Source organism: Salvia splendens, chromosome 1 (assembly GCF_004379255.2).
Source record: "Salvia splendens isolate huo1 chromosome 1, SspV2, whole genome shotgun sequence".
NCBI classification, from domain to species: Eukaryota; Viridiplantae; Streptophyta; class Magnoliopsida; order Lamiales; family Lamiaceae; genus Salvia; species Salvia splendens.
In genome coordinates this window covers 34,879,548-34,901,568 of record NC_056032.1, presented here as the reverse complement: position 1 = coordinate 34,901,568, position 22,021 = coordinate 34,879,548, and the positions used below count along the sequence as shown (strand labels likewise).

General features: G+C 41.7%; 1 protein-coding gene, 1 long non-coding RNA gene and 1 pseudogene across 2 annotated transcripts; all 3 read left to right on the top strand.

Annotated features, from left to right (window-relative positions):
* Positions 1–11,723: 11,723 nt before the first annotated feature.
* LOC121803651 lies at positions 11,724–13,640 on the top strand (annotated as a pseudogene).
* Positions 13,641–15,693: 2,053 nt separating this feature from the next.
* LOC121805404 lies at positions 15,694–16,119 on the top strand. Its single transcript, XR_006051475.1, has 3 exons — positions 15,694–15,726; positions 15,807–15,894; positions 15,972–16,119. It is a non-coding gene; the product is annotated as an uncharacterized LOC121805404 (long non-coding RNA).
* A 218-nt stretch (positions 16,120–16,337) lies between these two features.
* LOC121804840 lies at positions 16,338–17,073 on the top strand. Its single transcript, XM_042204540.1, has 2 exons — positions 16,338–16,381; positions 16,463–17,073. Exon 2 carries the CDS (start codon positions 16,544–16,546, stop codon positions 16,976–16,978), a length of 435 nt encoding a protein of 144 aa, XP_042060474.1. The 5' UTR covers positions 16,338–16,381; positions 16,463–16,543; the 3' UTR covers positions 16,979–17,073.
* The last annotated feature ends 4,948 nt before the right edge of the window (positions 17,074–22,021 follow it).

Sequence of the window (22,021 nt, the reverse complement as noted above, 5' to 3'; positions counted from 1 at the left end):
CCAACCGCCTGGTTTCGAGCAAGGATCTCCTCATTTGGTTTGCAAATTAAATAAAGCCATTTATGGTTTGAAGCAGGCTTCGAGGGCCTGGTTTTACACAGTTCAAGCTGTGCTCCTCTCATTGGGATTCTCTCAATCCAAGGCAGACACCTCTCTTTTCTACCGAATCAGAAAATCTGAGACCATCTATCTTCTTATTTATGTCGACGACATGCTTATTACGGGCAGCTCTCCATCTGGTGTCTGTCAAGTTATCAAGCTTCTCAGTGAGCACTCCTCTCTAAAGGATTTAGATGAAGTGAGACACTTCCTTGGCATTGAGGTCACTCATACTGCTAAAGGAATCCACCTCAATCAGAAAACCTATATTAAAGAGCTTCTTGTCAAGCTTGGTATGCAGGAAGCAAAGGGCTCTCCCACACCTATGATTTATAATTTGAAGGTGTCCAAGGAAGATGGTAATCCTACTGTTGATGGAACTCTTTACCGAAGTGTTGTCGGTGCGCTTCAATATGCCACAATTACCAGGCCTGAGATAGCTTATTGTGTTAACAAAGTGAGCCAATTTATGGCTTGCCCACTCGACACACACTGGAAGGCGGTGAAGAGAATTGTGAGATACTTGGCCGGGTCCTTAGATTATTGAATACACGTCATGAAGACAGGCAACAACATCTCGGCATTCTCAGATTCAGATTGGGCGTCTGACCCCGATGATAGAAGATCAGTTTTTGGATATTGCACCTACTATGGAGCTAATCTCATTTCTTGGTTCTCTAAAAAGCAATCTATAGTATCGCGCTCGAGCACTGAGGCCGAATATAGGAGTCTAGCTCAAGTCACCTCCGAAGTTAGTTGGATGCAGAATATTCTTGGTGAGTTGAAGCTTGCACCGAAAGTGGTTCCAGTCATTTGGGTTGATAACCTAAGTACGATTGCTTTGGCCAGCAACCCTGTCCTACATGCTCGTACAAAACACATCGAATTAGACATCCATTTTGTTCGAGACAAGGTTGCGGCAAAGCAAGTGGATCAGCGACATGTTCCAACCGGTGATCAAATTGCGGATATCTTCACAAAGCCGCTTGGATACCAATTCTTCTCGAGGCTGAGGAATAAGCTCAATGTGTGTCCCTTATCCTCGATCGAATTGAGGGGAAGTGTTGGAATATCAACTGATTTGAGAGATGAAGCACAAAGTCAGGAGAAGTTATGCAATCCAAAACCATCAATCAAAGCCACGATGGATAAACTGATTTGTGTGGACAAACTGAACACACGTCTTGAATGTGCAGCAAGTGGAGAACGTGGTCTCAGTTGTGGTGTAGGATAGAATCAGTTAAATGTAGTTGTAACTTCCTTGTATGTGTATAAAAAGGGTTGATGCATCATTAATGGCATATACAAGTTTCTGACAATTGCAACACTATACTGTGTTTTTTACATTTATCTAAATATGGCTTGCTTAGCTTATATGTTGTGTTCAAGCTTGGCAGTCGATTCCTAATATGGTATCAGAGCCATATTAGGGATCTACCACCTCTACTCCTCTCATACATCTTACCTTCTTTCTTAAAATATGACTGACTCTACAATGAGTGGAGCGACCCAAGATCAGTCATTTCCTCAATCATCTCCCATTCTTCCTCAAAATCATCCAGTGTCTATTAAACTATCAGATGCAAATTTTCTTATGTGGAAACAACAAGTGCTTGCCACTGTTCGTGGCTACGGTTTAGAGGAGTACCTCATTGAAGGAGATCATGTTCCTCCGCGCTATCTGCTCGACGAAGAAACTGAAGAAGCGCAACCAAATCTGGCATATGCAGCTTGGCATCGTCAAGATCAACTTCTCTTTGTCTGGCTACAATCTTCCCTCTCTGAGAGCACCATGGTGATGGTTGTAGGACTTGATTCCAGTCATAAGATATGGAAGGCACTAGAGACTAATTACTCTAGCCAATCAAAAGCTAAGATAATGCAGTATAAACTGCGATTGCAGACCCTCAAGAAGGAGTCCCTCTCAATGCAAGAATATCTCAACAAAGTCAAGACCTACTGTGATCTTTTGGGATCAGCCGAATGTAAGGTCTCGAATGAAGACCACATTCTCCACATTCTGGCGGGACTTTGATCTGAATACGATTCGGTCATGGTGACGATCACCTCAAGAGGCGATGTCTAGAGTGTTCAAGATGTAGCAGCTTTATTGTTGAGCTTTGAGTCTAGGTTGGATTCATCCAAGGGATCCAACATAAATACTGATGGTACACAACCAATTGCGAATGTTATGCAGACTACAGGACATAGATTCGATGGCCAATCTCAGTCAAACAGAGGAAATCAACAACATGGTCGAGGAGGTTTCAGAGGAAGAAATTCTAGAGGAAGAGGAGGTCGAGGAGGTAGATTCCCGGGAGCTAGACTTGTATGTCAACTCTGCCAAAAGCCCGGGCATGGAGCTGACCGTTGCTGGCATAGGTTTGAGCAAGGTTTCTCACCTACTGGGCAGCAGAGAAAACCTCAACAGCAGCTTCAACAATCCAACTTTTTCCCAGCATCACCTTCTGCTAATATTGTGCATCATAGAGCTGCTCCAGCTCACCACATCATCAGTAATCCAACCTCTGAGTACTATGATAGAAGCACCTCCATCTCTTGGTATCCAGATTCGGGTGCTACAAATCACATATCAAATGATCTCTCCAACCTAAACACAAGTGCTGAATACAGTGGAGGTACCTCCCTTCAACTTGGTAATGGTCAAGGTATTGATATCTCTCATATTGGTCAATCTGTTTTTCTATCCTCTACAAATCCAAATTCTAGAACTATTGTCATGAAAAACTTGCTCTGTGTTCCTTACATCACTAAAAATCTTCTTAGTGTTGCTCAATTTACCAAAGATAATGATGTCTATTTTGAGTTTCACCCAAATGTTTGTCTTGTGAAGGATCAAACCACCAAGGTTGTCATCCTCGAGGGCACACTTAGACAAGATCTCTACCATTTCCATCTTTATAAGCCAAAGAAGCCATCTCATGTTCCTGTTTTTCCACAAGGCAAAGGCATTTCTTTTCCAGCTGCTTGTACAGTCATTCTAGGAGCACCTGCTAATATAGCTTCTTCTTCTAGTGTTAAGTTAGATTTAGATCTTTGGCATAAAAGACTAGGCCATTGTAATTTTCAAGCTGTTGAAAAAGCCTTACATACTTGTAATATTTCTTTCAATGCTACAAAATCCAGTTTATTGTGTCATCCTTGTTGCATTGCCAAGAGTCACAAATTACCCTGCTCTCCTTCTCACACTCAATACATTGCACTGCTTCAACTCATTCATAGTGATGTTTGGGGTCCTGCCCCTCTTCTATCTAGAAATGGCTTGATATGACCACGTATGCCGGGCATCAAGAGTCACTCCGAAAACGTGAGCCGTGGGTTGATTGGGGTCCAATGATGGCCTCCCAAGGATGATAGGAAAGAAGAACGCTCGGATTTGAGGACAAATCCTTCCAAAGAAGGATAGGATGATACGACCACAAGTTCCGAGCCTCAAGAGTCACTCGTACTCCATGAGCCTTGGGTAGATTGGGGTCCAAGAACGATGAAAAGGCCATGACAAGGAGCTAAGATATAGTTGGGGTCTGATTCAAGCAGTGATCTGACAAATCAAATGATGTCCAAATTCTATTCCAAGGCAACCGATGTCTTCGACTTCGAAAGAGGGTCGCGTGAGTATGTTTCACGCCTCGAACGGAGTTCGGATGAGAGAGATATGGCCGTTTGAAGAAAGCCGCGCCATGCAGAACAAAACGCGCGGGCGGGCGTTTTCCCTTATGCAAAACGCCCGGTCGGGCGTTTGTGTCCGATTTTAAGAATTTAGGCAGAAAATTCGCCCGGTCGGGCGATTTGCCGTTTTCTAAACGCCCGGTCGAGCGTCGGCACTGTTTTTGCCAATTTTTCACTTATTTTGGGTCATTTTCTTGGGTTTCCAACCCTAGCTATAAATACCATTTGTGAGATATTTATTTGGAGACTTTTGATGAATGTTATTATGAAGACTCCTTTGAGAGCATCTCCCATGTGAGATTTCTATCCAAATTCCTACATTGTAGGTTGCTTGTTTTATGTTCATTTGGCTAAATCAAGTATAGGTATGCATTTATGGTTGTGTAGTCATGAATGTGGAGCCAATGGAGTATTTGCTTTGGGTGAAAGTAGCCTAGGGTTGCCCACATCTTCTTGTGGGAGGTCATAGGTCCTCAAAGAGGATTCCTCCTTCTTTACACTTTCTTCTCACCTTCTTTTCTCTCCATCAAAATCCATTTTGAGCCTAGTTTTTTAGGCTAGGCTCTTTATCTTTACTTTATCTTTGAAAACACAAAAAAATTGGAATCAAACACGAGTTTGGGTGTTTCTTGGGCACATGGAAGGATTCCCTTACAAGGAACCTTATCATTTGGTATCTAGAGCCTAGGTGCCTACCAAGTGTTTGATTTTAAACCTCTATGAAATTTCCTTTTCCTTGTTTTTTCTTATTTCTTTTGTTTTAGCCTTTGCTTGTTTATTGGTCAATTGTTGTAGGATTGAGCTGATTTTTGGTGTGCATGAACCTTGAGATATGAACTATTTTCCTGAAAAATCTCAGCCAAAAATTCCGTCATTTGATAGGTCAAATTAATGTGTGAAGTTGTTGCCCTGTTTTGTTCCATAGTTTGACAGATTTGGGGAAAACGTAAAATCGAGGGTCTTCTCGAAAACCTGCTATATTGGGGATATTTTCCCCTCATTCTAAACCCTTTAATCTTGTTATCTACTAAGTTTCATCAATTTTGGGGTTGGGTAGCCATATCAAAAAAATTTCCTAAAGATCAGCCAAGAGTTACATAAATTTTCAGCTCAACTAAGTTTGTTTGTTAGCTTCCTTAGGCATTGAACCTTACTTTCACATGCTTGATTGGCTTTACTAGCTTGGTTATATTGCCTATGTGTATACCTTGATTGATTTGTCTGAGCACTTGCATTTTGGAAGTTGGATATTGAGAGTGAGTGAACCTAGCCCTCACTATATTCTAAGCCTTGTTCCGAGTGACATTGGTGAGTGAATTGGGGGTGGGATTATCATTTGGGAAGTGAGCTCTTACTAAAATCTCTTCTTGTTGTGTGGGTGAGTTGTGTTTTTGCTAACCACACTTGGACTAGCTCCTAGTGTATTGTTTGTTATTTGTGTAGGTACACCTTTATGGATGTTTACACTAAGGTCTGTGATTGGCAACTTAACTCATTGAGGAGTGAAAGGAGGATAGCTTGTGATAATTGGGGTCGAGGAGAGCAAGAGTTGGAATATGAAGAATGACCTCATCAAGATTATAAGTGCTATGGAGGATATAGTCGAGAGAGGCATGGTAGAGGTGATTATGTGTCAAGGGGGCATGATAATGTAACTAATAGAGGGATTAGAAGGGAACGAGTCTCAAGGCGTTATGAAGAGCCTCCTCGTAGAAGCAAAAATGGAGAGTTTTGTAGAATTCCGGGGCTTGAGAGGGAAATTGAAAGAGAAGTTCCATGTAGTGTACGGATTGGTCCTTTTGATCGACATGGTGGTGGGGACGTAAACCAAACATTCACCTCATTCAGTTGTAAGGGCACATCCTCTTCTTTCCATACCCCGAAGGTGCCTCATGGTTTGTGTCTGGATGCCTCATCTTCATCGATTTTAATCCAAAGTGATAGAAGAGAGAACCGAGAGAGAGAAAAAATGCTTGAGAGTGAAAGTGAGTCTAAAAAGCCAAGAGAGCGTGATAAAAGACAAGAGTGTGAGGTGCAAAAGTCAAGAGAGAGTGGTTGGGGTGAGAGAAAAGAAAAATATCAAATGAGAGAAAAACCACAAGCACAAGTGAGTAAAGGGTGTTTGTTAGATTCTAAGGCCAACCTTGGGTGGGCACCTAATGAACCTTTGCCTCTTGCCCTTGGTGAGGAAAATAAGTTTTTATCCACTAACACCACTTGTATGTCTTCTTGTGTTGATGACTTTGTAGTGAGTAAAGTTGAAGACATGGAAGTAAAGTATCAAGTTGCACATGGCTTGGAAACTATGCCCCCGGAAAAGGATCAAGAGGAACGAGGGCAAGTGGATGAACTCCTTGCCCAAGGTTCAAGTGCACTATCTTTATCTACTTGTGATGATTCTTTGAGTGTGATTACATTAGAGAAGTCCCTTTGTGTTGATAGATTTGTTAATGATGATTTGTGTAAAAAGTGGGCTCATGAGCTTGAATCTTTGGAGGATAAATTCATTTTTGCCTCACATGTTGATCCTTTTGGGTTAAATACTAGCATTGATAGACATGACTACTCTCTTGTGAAATCTACCTTGAATGTTGGAGTGACTTCCTTTCGTGCCAAGATGCTTAAGCTTTCATTTGTTGGTAACTTTGAGCTTCATGAGTATGTAGATGAGAATAGTAGGACGAAGAGAAGTGACATGGATAGTGACTTTAGAACTTGGTGTGGGCTATGTTTTCAATGCAAGGTGGTTAGACCCTTCAATGGGATTGGAGTGTTCTATGGCCGTTTTGTGAAGGATTTTTCCACTCATATGTCTCTTGTAGATTGTGTTGTGATTAATGGCATAACAATGTATCGTTTTCATATTTGTGTTCATGCTTTGAGATTGTTGGGGCAATTGAGTGAAATCCTTTTTGATAAAATTGGTTTGTTGATTGACATATCTTCTTGCAAGCTTGATGTGAATTGTCATGAACCTACTTTATGTGTTGGACAAAAGTTTGTCAATTTGAGGAAGAGTATTCCTTATTTGAGCAAGAATGATGTGTTAATGATTATTGATGGTCTTCCCTTGTATGATCTTGAGGTTAGAGATTTTGTGCTTAGGTTTTTCTTGGTGATATTCGACTATGCACAATATGAATACCCTTTCTTGTGTACCTTTATCCCTAATGTGAATGTCAAATCTTTTGTAAAGATATTCAAGAATTTGGGCATAGATAGTGTAGGGATGATTGAGCCAAATAGAAACAAAGTGATTGGGGTATGTGTGTTTTGGCATGTTAGTTGTTTTTATTGCATGTCAATCAAGCCTTTCAACGTAATTGGGATGTTTTATGGTCCTTTTATTAAAGACTTTGTTTCTAGTGGTCTTGTTTGGGATTTCATTGTTAAAGAATGTAAAGGCTTATGTGCACCCACATCTAGTGCCGATATTTTGAAATTATTTGAGTATTGGCATGAAGGATATCTTGATGAGCTTGATGTATTTTGTTATGGTGATCGCTATTTGAAGTGTTCTAATATCCTTGGTCACATGTTAGCTATTGAGAATGTCTATTTGCATGAAAACCTACATTTGTCGATTGGTAAGCGGAATAGATGCTATATATTCTTGAATGAGATTGGTTCATTTGATCATATTGCTATGCATGTTAGAATCATCCACGACAAGGGAATTGAGAATGTGATGAATTGGCTTATGCTTGGTTTCTATTATGCATCAATTAACCCAATCAATGGAGTGGTAATAATTCATGGAAACCTTGCTAAAGACTTTTCTTCATATGGTTGTGCTTTGGACATGAAAGAATTCATGAATTATGTTCTCATACTTCTTGTTACATGGTCTTGAATTTGATGAAGCATGAATATGTTAGTTTGCCGTTTGGTTTTGTGCATGATTATACCCACCTTATTGGTGTGATACCATATTTTGGATGTTGTGGTGGTCTTAATCCCTTTTATCGTATCATGATACTTGATTGGTTCATGTTCACTCTTGTAGGTACGCGCGGGCGAGATTTGAGGACAAATCCTTTTCAAGGAGAGGAGGATGATATGACCACGTATGCCGGGCATCAAGAGTCACTCCGAAGACGTGAGTCGTGGGTTGATTGGGGTCCAATGATGGCCTCCCAAGGATGATAGGAAAGAAGAACGCTCGGATTTGAGGACAAATCCTTCCAAAGAAGGATAGGATGATACGACCACAAGTTCCGAGCCTCAAGAGTCACTCGTACTCCATGAGCCTTGGGTAGATTGGGGTCCAAGAACGATGAAAAGGCCATGACAAGGAGCTAAGATATAGCTGGGGTCTGATTCAAGCAGTGATCTGACAAATCAAATGACGTCCAAATTCTCTTCCAAGGCAACCGATGTCTTCGTCTTCGAAAGAGGGTCGCGTGAGTATGTTTCACGCCTCGAACGGAGTTCGGATGAGAGAGATATGGTCGTTTGAAGAAAGCCGCGCCATGCAGAACAAAACGCGCGGGAGGGCGTTTTCCCTTATGCAAAACGCCCGGTCGGGCGTTTGTGTCCGATTTTAAGAATTTAGGTAGAAAATTCGCCCGGTCGGGCGATTTGCCGTTTTCTAAACGCCCGATCGGGCGTCGGCACTGTTTTTGCCAATTTTTCACTTATTTTGGGCCATTTTCTTGGGTTTCCAACCCTAGCTATAAATACCATTTGTGAGACATTTATTTGGAGACTTTTGATGAATGTTATTATGAAGACTCCTTTGAGAGCATCTCCCATGTGAGATTTCTATCCAAATTCCTACATTGTAGGTTGCTTGTTTTATGTTCATTTGGCTAAATCAAGTATAGGTATGCATTTGTGGTTGTGTAGTCATGAATGTGAAGCCAATGGAGTATTTGCTTTGGGTGAAAGTAGCCTAGGGTTGCCCGCATCTTCTTGTGGGAGGTCATAGGTCCTCAAAGAGGATTCCTCCTTTTTTACACTTTCTTCTCACCTTCTTTCTCTCCATCCAAAACCATTTTGAGTTTAGTTTTTGAGGCTAGGCTCTTTATCTTTACTTTATCTTTGAAAACACAAAACAATTGGAATCAAACACGAGTTTGGGTGTTTCTTGGGCACATGGAAGGATTCCCTCACAAGGAACCTTATCATGGCTTCTCTTATTATGTTACCTTTGTTGACCAATATAGTAGATATACTTGGCTTTATCTGTTGAAATCTAAGGGAGATGTCCTTACTGCTTTCAAAAATTTTAAATCCTTGGTTGAGAATCAATTGAATTGTTCGATTAAAGCTTTTCAAAGTGATTAGGGAGGGGAATGTCAAGGTCTTACAAGTTTTTTGCAGGAAAATGGCATCCAGCATAAAGTTTCATGCCCATATACTCCGCAGCAAAACGGTTTGGCTGAACGCAAACATCGACATATTGTCGAAATGGGTTTAGCCTTGCTAGCTCAGTCATCTTTGCCCTCGTCATTTTGGGATGATGCCTTCACCACAGCTTGTTTTCTCATCAACAGGATTCCTGCCAAACCTATACTTTATTCTTCACCTTTTGAAAAGTTGTATCGCTGCAAACCGGACTATCATCAGCTTCGGGTGTTTGGATGTCTCTGTTATCCCCATGTCAGACCATATAATAAAAACAAGCTCCAATTTCGTTCAGATGCTGCCACATTTCTCGGATATAGCTCCCTTTACAAAGGCTATAAGGCACTTCTCTCGAATGGTAAGACTATTATTTCTAGAGATGTTATTTTTGATGAGTCATCTTTCCCTCACAACAAATCCCCTCATACATTCCGTTCTCCACTAAATAGCTCCAATTCTAATTTCTTTGTTTCTCCTATCATTTCACCCACTCATACATCAACCCCTGCTCCTCCTATAATATCACCCACAGCTACATCAGCTCCTACATTTCCTCTCATTTCAACAACAGCTACATCAGCTCCTACCTCTACTTCACCTACTGGTCCCACTTTATCACCATCTCCAAACATTCAGACCACTCCTCATACTCCTGTATCTAATGATCTCCCTCTCACAAATTACACTTATCCTTCTCCTGATCCCACTCTCTCAAATACTGCTTCGTCATCTTCCGCTCCTCCTACAGCTCCCACTCATTGTATGGTCACAAGGGGAAAGGCTGGCACCTTCAGGCCCAAACTCTATCTCCATACTACGTCTTCGACATTGGAGCTCTCTCTCGTTGTCCCTCGATCTTACCATGCTGCTCTCTTGGTGCCGGTGTGGAAGAAGGCTATGGAAGAAGAATTCTTAGCCCTTCTAAAAAATAAGACATGGATCTTAACCACATTACCTCCAGGCAAGAATCTAGTGGGCTGCACTTGGATTTTCAAACTAAAAAAGGATGCTGATGGATTGATAGCTAGACACAAAGCACGTTTAGTTGCTCAAGGTTTTTCACAACAAGCAAGTTTTGATTTTACTGAAACCTTCAGTCCGGTGGTTAAGCCTACCACAATCAGACTTATTTTGAGCATTGCTATCTCCTCTAACTGGTGTGTTACTCATTTGGATGTAAATAATGCTTTTTTGCATGGAAATTTACCGGAAGAGATCTATATGCGCCAACCGCCTGGTTTCGAGCAAGGATCTCCTCACTTGGTTTGCAAATTAAATAAAGCCATTTATGGTTTGAAGCAGGCTTCGAGGGCCTGGTTTTACATGGTTCAAGCTGTGCTCCTCTCATTGGGATTCTCTCAATCCAAGGCAGACACCTCTCTTTTCTACCGAATCAGAAAATCTGAGACCATCTATCTTCTTATTTATGTCGACGACATGCTTATTACGGGCAGCTCTCCATCTGGTGTCTGTCAAGTTATCAAGCTTCTCAGTGAGCACTCCTCTCTAAAGGATTAGAGAAAGTGAGACACTTCCTTGGCATTGAGGTCACTCATACTGCTAAAGGAATCCACCTCAATCAAAAAACCTATATTAAAGAGCTTCTTGTCAAGCTTGGTATGCAGGAAGCAAATGGCTCTCCCACACCTATGATTTCTAATTTGAAGTTGTCCAAGGAAGATGGTAATCCTACTGTTAATGGAACTCTTTACTGAAGTGTTGTCGGTGCGCTTCAATATGCCACAATTACCAGGCCTGAGATAGCTTATTGTGTTAACAAAGTGAGCCAATTTATGGCTTGCCCACTCGACACACACTGGAAGGCGGTGAAGAGAATTGTGAGATACTTGGCCGGGTCCTTAGATTATTGAATACACGTCATGAAGACAGGCAACAACATCTCGGCATTCTCAGATTCAGATTGGGCGTCTGACCCCGATGATAGAAGATCGGTTTTTGGATATTGCACCTACTATGGAGCTAATCTCATTTCTTGGTTCTCTAAAAAAGCAATCTGTAGTGTCTCGCTCGAGCACGGAGGCCGAATATAGGAGTCTAGCTCAAGTCACCTCCGAAGTTAGTGGGATGCAGAATATTCTTGGTGAGTTGAAGCTTGCACCGAAAGTGGTTCCAGTCATTTGGGTTGATAACCTAAGTACGATTGCTTTGGCCAGCAACCCTGTCCTACATGCTCGTACAAAACACATCGAATTAGACATCCATTTTGTTCGAGACAAGGTTGCGGCAAAGCAAGTGGATCAGCGACATGTTCCAACCGGTGATCAAATTGCGGATCTTCACAAAGCCGCTTGGATACCAATTCTTCTCGAGGCTGAGGAATAAGCTCAATGTGTGTCCCTTATCCTCGATCGAATTGAGGGGAAGTGTTGGAATATCAACTGATTTGAGAGATGAAGCACAAAGTCAGGAGAAGTTATGCAATCCAAAACCATCAATCAAAGCCACGATGGATAAACTGATTTGTGTGGACAAACTGAACACACGTCTTGAATGTGCAGCAAGTGGAGAACGTGGTCTCAGTTGTGGTGTAGGATAGAATCATATATGTAGTTGTAACTTCCTTGTATGTGTATAAAAAGGGCTGATGCATCATTAATGGCAGATACAAGTTTTCTGACAATTGCAACACGATACTGTGTTTTTTACATTTATCTAAATATGGCTTGCTTAGCTTATATGTTGTGTTCAAGCTTGGCAGTCGATTCCTAATAGCGGGGTCGTCATGTATGACGGGCAACCCTATCTACGACTGCTGGCGTTGCGACCCCAACTGGCAGCTGAACCGGCAGCGCCTGGCCGAATGTGGCATCGGGTTCGGGCAGTAAGGGCGGGCGCTACTACGTGGTGACGGATTCGTCCGACCACGACCCCGTGACCCCTCGTCCGGGCACGCTCTGCTACGCCGTGATCCAGACGGAGCCCCTGTGGACCGTGTTCGCGTCCAACATGCTGATCCAGCTCTCCGAGGAGCTCATCTTCAACTCCTACAAGACCCTCGACGGGCGCGGCGCCAGCGTTCCACATCATCGGCGGCGGATGCCTCACCCTCCAGTACATCAGCAACGTCATCATCCACAACGTCCACATCCACCACGGCTACCAGTCTGGGGAGACCAACATACGCTCCAGCCCCACGCACTACGGCTGGCCCGGCAAGTCCGACGGCGACGGGATCTCGGTGTTCGGGGCCAGGGACATCTGGATCGACCACTGCTCGATGTCGCACTGCAAGGACGGGCTGATCGACGTGGTGATGGGGTCCACGGGGGTCACCATTTCGAACAACCACTTCTCGCATCATCACCATAACGAGGTGATGCTGCTTGGCCACAGCGATGACTACTTGCCTGACTCCGGGATGCAGGTGACCATCGCTTTCAACCACTTTGGGAAGAAGTTGATACAGAGGATGCAGCGGTGCAGGAGAGGCTACATTCATGTTGTCAATAATGATTTCACGAGGTGGGAGATGTATGCCATTTGGGGCAGTGGGAATCCCACCATTAACAGCCAGGGGAATCGTTACATCGCCCCCTATGATCGGAATGCTAAGGAGGTGTGTAGTGTTTTTTTTATAGGCAAATGAACATAAATTTAAATATTGGACTCAAACCCGAAACCTTTTGGCCCCAGACATTACCACACTGCTACTAGGCCAACTCACGTACATAGCTGCATTGTTTTTTTTGCTTTGCTGTGCACGGGACAAGGTGTAACGTTTTTTTGCAGGTGACGAAGCGCGTGGATACAGCGGAGGGAGATTGGAGGGGGTGGAATTGGAGAAGTGAAGGTGATATAATGGCGAATGGTGCCTACTTTGTGGCTTCAGGGCAGGGTGTGGAGTCAAGTATGAGAAGGCATACAGTATAGAACCCAAATCTGCCGCATATATTGACCAGATCACTTTCAATGCTGGTGTGCTCGGCTCCAGGTCCCTTCTCTCTCTCCTTTACCCTTTTTGTTTAAACTAATTTCAGCTACCCACTAATTTGAGGACTTGCCTGCTGCTAATTGCGTATATTGATATAGTGATATCTTCATGAATAGCTCAAATTATTCATTTGTTGCTATTTGCATGACCAGGCGCAACAATATGGGCAAGTGGACAGCCGGAAACAGTACTTCTGGAGGTGATCTAGATGCCAATTCGGGCATATTCGAGGACTAAGATGAATATTCCGGGAGCTGGATGCCTTGCTCTGCTCATTCTATTCTCAAAACTTTTCTAACAGCCTTATCACTCATTTTGTTTCTAAGCATCAAATGATTGGGACGAATCCAAAAATGTGGTTTTCCTCCCTACTTATCAGAAACATTGGAACTTCATTACTCTTCACAAAACATCATCTTTAGGCCACAACCCTTTTACTACTTTTAAATGAGTCAGAAAAACAAAAACTAAGTAGTGATCATTATCCCAAAACTAAATTCAGCTTAATATTTTATTTACTCGTTATATTCTACTCTATTAACAAAAGTTGTCAAAGTTAGGAAGCATTTGCAAAGTAGGCTAGATACCAAGAACAGCCAAAAATTTGCAATTTATTTAATTATTTTGGCGTACTTGCACGCCTTGTACTTAAAGGGTGTGGTGAAATGAAATAATTTGGTTGCAGTTGTTAGAAAGAAAAACGAGTAGGTTTGGGTATTCTTTCTTTAAAGTCATGAAAAATATATGACTAGTTGGATATTGTAAGGTCTGAGAGAAAATCGCGTTTATAGACGACTTGGCCTTTAAAATAACGCAAATGTACCCATTTTGTTAACAATTCCATTTATGGGAAAAACGCCGATGAAATTGGCGTGTTTATAAGTAAAAACGCCAGTGATATTGGCGTGTCTATACGCAAACACGCCAACATAGTTGGCGTTTTATACTTGTTCCGTATTTTGAGCGTATTCTTTCCAATGATCATTACGTTAAAACACGCCATTGGTGTTGGCGTGTAGTATATAGAACACGCCAATGACATCGGCGTGTTTAAAAGAAAAGACGCCAATAACATCGGCGTGTTTAACCAAAAAACGCCAATTTGAGTGGCGTGTTTTAACAGGCTGATATAGCAGCATCCACCCCCAAATCGCGAAAACATCACAGCCACACCACACTATGCGATTTTTCTCCAAGCAGCGCCAATCTCCGCGAATTCGCCCTCCTCTCCGTGATTTCGCCCTCCATTCATCAATCGGTGCTATTCTTCCCCAGATTCATATATTTTCTTCGGTTAGTATGCTTATCTTTTACATTATTAGTTGAAATATTGTAATGAGTTGTGAATTGAGTTGAAATATTATGCATTTTGGATTGGTTGAATGACATTATTGTTGATTATTATGTTGGATTGTTTGGGTTTAAGTGAATTTGTGTATAAAATTGATTATAAACCTAAACCCTAGGGTTGTTATAGCTAAAAAATTGGGCAAATTGTTTTGGTTTATGTGGGTTTTGGTTGATGTATGTTGATTAGTTTGAATTGTTAAATTTGTTTATATTGTTAGGTTTGTCAAATTGAAATTGGACAAATTGAAATTGTTAGGTTGGACAAATTTGTAATTGAAATTGTCAATTTTGTGTAGATGAATTGTGTTATGATTTTGGATGTAAAATGTTGTCTAGGTGAATTTGTGTATTGTGAATTATTTGATTTTGGTGTTCCATTTTGTGAAATTGGATTAAATTGTATGTAATTATTGAATGCTGTGTAGGTAAATTATGGCATCATCTTCGACTTCTGCTCGTCGGCTTGCGTGTGGTCCTGCGGATCCTTCTGTACTATATCTTCAGAGACAACACGTCTCTAATAACAAATGGGCAGGAGTTCCATCCGAATACGTACGCTGCCGACGATATGAAGGAATAATTTGGAGTGTTCCCATACATCACCGTGTTTTGGCACTAGTGGACCAGATGGGGTTCGGCGGTTTATTGAGGTGTGGTCAGCCAAAGGAAATTGACCACCATCTGATCACCGCTTTGATTGAACGTTGGAGGCCAGAGACTCACACGTTTCACTTCCCAGTCGGTGAAGCGACTGTAACATTGGAAGACGTGGAGGTTTTATGGGGCCTGAAAGTTGATGGAGAGGCTGTGACGGGTTACATCCCCCCGACACAACCGGGATATTGGCAGGACAGGTGTTTGGATTTTCTAGGATTCATACCAGACGCATCCGAGCTGAAGGAAATGACTTTTAAGCAGACAAGCTTATCTCGTCAATTGAGGATTGAGCTGAATGATGAGCACGAACACAACATATATGCTCAGCGGGCTCGTATCTACTGTCTGCTATTACTTGGTGGTCTGATGATCCCGAATGCCACCGGAAATAAAATTCCGTTCTTCTACCTGCAATTTTTCATGGATATAGAACGGTGTTCTACCTATAGCTGGGGTGGTGCGACGCTTGCTTGCTTGTACCACAATTTGTGTGAAGCTGCCGTTGCTAAGAGGACGGATGTCGGGGGAGCCTTAACTCTATTACAGCTGTGGGCTTGGGAGAGAATCCCAAATATTAGACCGAGGATGCTAGATCCCGTGCATACAGACTATCTACCATGTGCAAGCGCGTATGTTGTTCACTAATTCATTTTTTAAGCTTTATGTTCATCAATCTTCGTGTTATTCGCTCATAATTTACATTTTGTAGATGGAATGGTCCGGCGTCATATGTAAAAGCACCCGGACATTGTATTGAAAATTTCCGAGATCAGTTTTCCATGATGCATGCCAACCAGGTACTTCATATACTTATAAATTGTTTTTTGTTTGTTGTTTTTTATTGAAATTAATTTGAAATTTGTGTTACATGTAGTTTATTTGGATGCCTTATCTCCAACGGCAGTTGCCGGAAAGTTGTGATGCCGGTCGTCCTGTATGGATGTCGATAACAACGCTTATTTGCTGGAATCTGGCTGAGCCACACCTGCCGCACCGAGTGTTGCGCCAATTTGGGATTGTCCAACCGTATATCCCGCAACTCCCCCAGTTCCACGGTACTGATTTTGCGAAACAGGATCGTCGTGGAAAAGCTGGTCGAAATTGGGTTGATTGGCACGCCAATTATATACAGGAGTGGGACAACAGGCACTTTTTGGTGTGGACTGATCTGGAGTACAGTGATGAGCCTGTTGCAACCGAAGAATATATGTGGTTTATTTAACCAAACCCGGCGTCCATTCTGAACAGGGCTTCCACGAAACGGCATCTTCTCATAGATTCGCGGTAAATTATTCATACTTAACCAAACCCTAGTTAATTATTTAAATTCATATTATGATATGTATTTAACTTTGATAATTGTAGGTGGAGACACTTCACAACGTGCGCCACTTTCTAAGTGGCCAAGATACGACAGAACATCCGGCTTTGGGAACCATTTCGAGGATGATTGAAGAAGGACTGCGGATATCCGGGGAGGCTGAGCGGATGGACTACCGTCCTTCGCAGCGCTCTGCAATGGACGTGGACGTACCCGTAAGGCAAAAGGCAAAACGACGAACCAAAAAGAAAACCGCCTGCGGAGAGTCGTCATCTCAGCCCGTACACCGCTCCGATGATGATTTTGTGGAACCACCTCCACCTAGATCTGCAGTTCGAGGCCGTCATTCTGTCAGTCACACCGGTGGTACCGGAGAAGATATTGGCCTCAGTGATGTCCCCACTTCTCCACCGCGGTCGTCTGTGCAAGATGACTTTTTTGGGGTGGATCTAGAGAACGCTGTTGTTCAAGATACTCCTCCCTCAAGGATCCCTAGATCTACATCCAAGATTGGGAAGGGGATACGGGGTTTGTTTATGCGGAAACGGCGAGATGATTAAACTAATTTGATACTTTCTATTGATATTGGTGGTTTTTCATTGATTTGAACTCGTTATATTAGTAATTTGATAAATCCTCTTTTTACACGTATTCATATTGATATTTTGAACTCTTTATATTACTTATTGGTCGACGATAGGAACAAACACGCCATTCCCAGTTGGCCTTTTCGAGGCGCTAAGATTTTGAAAAAAACGGCACTCCAATTGGCGTTTTTAACTTGGGGAAAATTTGGCCAAAATTCCCTACGTCGTAGTGGACATTCTGCATAAACACGCCACTGTCGTTGGCGTGTTTTAAAAAATGCCAATATTATTGGCGTGTTTAGTGGAAAACGCCAACGAAGATGGCGTTTTTACCTTGGGAAAAATTTTGCCAATTTTTCCTTCGGTGAAGCGGACATTCTGCATAAACACGCCACTGTCGTTGGCGTGTTTTAAAAGACGCCAATATTATTGGCGTTTTTACCTTGCGCAATATTTTGCCAATTTTTACCTTGGCTTCGGATAATTTGGACGAGTAAAACGTTACAATGTTCAATTCAGTAAATAGCTACAATTATAAACAGAACAATGTTCAATTCAACTAAATAGTTGTTACACATTCAATTGTCTCGCCTTCTCCGGGTAAAGAAGCTACGGATACCCTTCCCGATTCTGGCGGTGGAGAGTCTAGACGGAGGAGTATCTTGCACAACGACATTCTCTAAATCAACCCCGAAAAAATCGTCTCGCACAGAAGACCTAGGTGGAGAATGTGGGATATCACTGAGCCCAATGTCGTCGCCTGTACCACCAGTGTGGCTGACAGAATGCCGACCTCGAACTGCAGATCTTGGTGGAGGTGGAGGCATAAAATCGTGATCGGCATCATCAGTGTGGCTGATAGAATGACGACCTCGAACTGCAGATCTTGATGGAGGTGGATGCATAAAATCGTCAGCGGCATCATCTACCAACTGAGTATCCATCCTTGAAGAAGCATTCGGGCAGTTGCGTCTGTCGTGCCCTGGTTGACGGCAATGTTTACATCGGCGTCGGGCGCGTGGCTGGTCAGCTTCACGAACATCCATCTGATTAGGAATCCTAGTAGTACGATATCGACCTCGACTTTTAGGCATTAACTGGGCTCGTGAACATTGCAAAGTCCATTCAGGCACAGCCCAATAATCTTGGTGTCTGATTGGATTGAACACCGTAGAATATTGGTGTACCCAAACACTTGTGCGGTATACGTTATCAACAAGCGACAGCATGGGCTCGTTTCTAAACCGCGCAACTGCCGCTGCATGTGAACATGGAAGTCTCCACATCTGCCACTTTTGACATTTGCAGTTCGACTCCAAGTACTTTACCTTCCACTTATTACCGCCCTTTCCACCAATTCGACGCTTTGTTCGAACCACGTAAAGCCCTGCAATTGTGTTTGGGACTCTCACATTATGTAATTGACCTTTTACATCATTTTTGCACACCTTTCATGGGCCCACGGGGTAAGTGGTGTGGCACACTGTGTTGATGCAATTGACCGCTCATTAAACCATTCTATTGTCCTCCAAAATATCAGATCAATGCAAGCTTTAATTGGGAGTTGTCTTGCGCCTCTCAACACATTGTTGTAAGATTCAACCATATTAGTGGTCATCTCACCCCATCTTTTGTGTTTGTCATACGCCAAACTCCATTTTTCTAACTCCACGGCATCAAGGTACTGCACAGCCTCGTTGTTGATGGTTCGAAGTAAACGACGTCTGATCTTAAACTTGCGTTTCTTTGTAGCAATACCAATTTTCCAAACAAGTTTTTTTACCATGATGTCTTTGTGATTCTGCAAAACATTTTTTCTAACATGTACCAAGCAAAATCTGTGATGCCCCACATTGGGTTCTTCTTTCCATATGGGAGAATTCATTGCATCTATGATTCCCACATGCCTATCAGATATTACACATATTTCATGCTTGGCTACGTGAATTCTAATACGTTCCATAAACCAATTCCAACTTTGTATGGTTTCCTCATCAACAATGGCATATGCAATAGGCAAACATTTCTTATTAGCATCAAATCCAACGGCAATAAGAATTTTACCTCGATATCGTCCACGTAGATGAGTTCCATCAACGGTTAAAACTGGTTTGCATAGTTGAAAAGCCTCCACAGCTGGACCAAAAGCCCAAAATACGTACTTGAAAACCTTGTTCATATCGTTGCTTAATCTTTCATCATGTAACCATTCGACAATTGTGCCAGGATTTTGTCTTTGCAACTCATTCAAATAACCTGGTAAAACTTTGAAATTCCACGCCCACGAACCATACACAAGCTCAATAGCTGTCCTCCGAGCATACCATGCTTTCTTGTAACTAACTTTCACATGAAATCTATTTTCAATATCCGCCACAATTGCTTTTACCTTGTAGCAAGGATCGTTTTCTATCTGATGTCGAACACTCAACGCTATCATACCCGACGAAAGATTAGCGTGCCCATTATAATTACGATCCCCCATGCAAGGATGAGCAGTGCTAAACACTCTAATTTGCCAGTGTTCATCATGCTTCCTCAATGTTGCTCGGCACTCCCACAAACATGGCGGTAAGGACTTATCTTTCGGATTTCCTTGTGGCCACTTACAAACTGCATGCCATCTCTTTCCTTTACTTTCAACAACTGTATATTGTCGGATTTTTTCCAAATGCCAAAAAGTCACAGTTGACTTCAATTCCAATTTGGTTTTAAATTTAGTATGCAAACCGACATTGCTCGGATCTTTTTCACTCCAATCATGCACATTGAGATCATCAGACTCAAAGTTTTTTGGATCAAAACTATCATATGGACCTGGTAAGGTGCGAAAATAGTTCATACCAGGCCGTGGGAACTGTGGAACTACTCTTTCTCGTACTGCTCTTCCTCCAATTGATGTTTCTCCAACCACTGTTTCTCCAACCGGAATGGATGTTCTTGGAGCAACAAATTGGTCCTCATCCGACGAAGCACCATCTGAATCTGTACTATCCGGATCGACATCTTCAGAATCATAAGGTGATTGTGAATCAAGAAAGTCGGCTTTATCAGGACCAATTATGTCCTCAACCACATCACAGTTGTCACTGTCCCCTAAATGCACGCCTCCAATATCAAAATCTTGTGTTGTATCGAAGCATGGTTCTTGGCCTCTCGTTGACGTACCAACATCAAAATCTTGTGTTGCAGCGACATATGGTTCTCGGCCTCTCGTAGACGTACCAACATCATTACTCATGAGATGATGACTATGTTGTTGAGTAATTGACGAATACTCAACATACAATTCAATTTGACCTCCTGTAGTCATACTCTCACTAAACATTAGTGGCATGTATACTTCTTCTAGTAAAATACCTATATACGTGATTGAAGATCCATAGAATATATGACGTTTCCATACTATTTGAAGTTTGTTTTCAAATATGTTTATCCCCATTCTTTCACAAATTGTTTCCACAAGCTTTTCGTAGGAAATACTTTCATCCAACATAATTAATCCTTTTGCAAAAGGAGGATCATATGAAATAACTGTTCTGGGAATTATATTTCCACCCCAATATAAATGGACACACCACGTCATACTATCTGCATTAATGTCAAACACAAATATTGGTCAAAAATATTTCTTTACAGTACACTACAATATATACTATCATAACAACCTATCAAATATGGGTAAAAAATTAGATATACTACAACATATAATACCATAACAATTGGTCAAAATATTTCTATTAATTACAATACAATTTATAATACTATAAAAATCCATCAAATAATTATATAAATTACACTACAATATATACTATCATAATAATCCATCAAATATTGATATTGGTAGACTAATGTTTGGAAGAATGAGTTAAAAATTAGCTATACTAACCGATTGCGAGTACTAATATTTGGAAGAAATGAGCCAAAATAGAAATCTACACGCTTCAATTCACCACCGGGTTGACCCGACCAAGGCAAGCGTTTTCGCGTTTTTCAGCTTTGGGAAGGTTTTTCGCGTTTTGGGGAGGGAGGAAATGTGATTAGGGTCTGCGATTTTGGGGGAGATCTGAGAAATATGGTTCAACCAAAAAACGCCGATCAGGTTGGCGTTTTTTACGTTAAACACGCCAATGACCTTGGCGTTTTATATCGTAAAGACGCCATCAAGATTGGCGTGTTCAAATTTAAGTATTTTGGTTAAAAATACGAGCAAGATACGGTGCCATTGTAAAACGCCAACTATGTTGGCGTGTTTGCGTATAGACACGCCAATATCACTGGCGTTTTTACTTATAAACACGCCAACTTCATCGGCGTTTTTCCCAAAAATGGAATTGATAACAAAATGGGTACATTTGCGTTATTTTAAAGGCCAAGTCGCCTAGAAACGCGTTTTTCTCTAAGGTCTGATGTCTCCCATTGTTTGCCAAAAGATAAACATCATCTCTTGTACGTCTGGGTTAATTGTATACTCGATCAACACCTTGACCTATAACGATAACATAAGCCTAATACTATATTGCAATGCATAATTAGTGCACTTACTAGTGTTATCCTAATTAGCACTTTAAGCAATGTAGTATTTCCTACTTTTTTGAAACAGAACATTGATCAAAAGTAGCACGCTTGCACTGTGGCTAGGAAATGACAATTTTTGCATGATTTTGGTTAATTAATTAAAGTACTTAATATTATACGCTTCATCAGTTAAAATTTATAATGTCTATCTTGGTATGGAACAAATTATTGGATTTGATGGTAAATGTTGAGGAATTGTATTTGGACAATTGATGTTGACAATGACAGTGGCTGAACTGAAGCCCCTCCACAATTTTTACTTTTATTTTCTTGATATGTCTGTCTTATGGTTATTCCTATAGGCCTTAGACTCGCCGGAGAGCCGAAGAAGAGGATGTCGAAGAAGACAGAAATTGGAGTAGGGATGAGTTAAAGACCCGAAATGTATTTATATAAAAGAATTATTGGTAGCATGAAATGCTTAGGAGATTACATTAG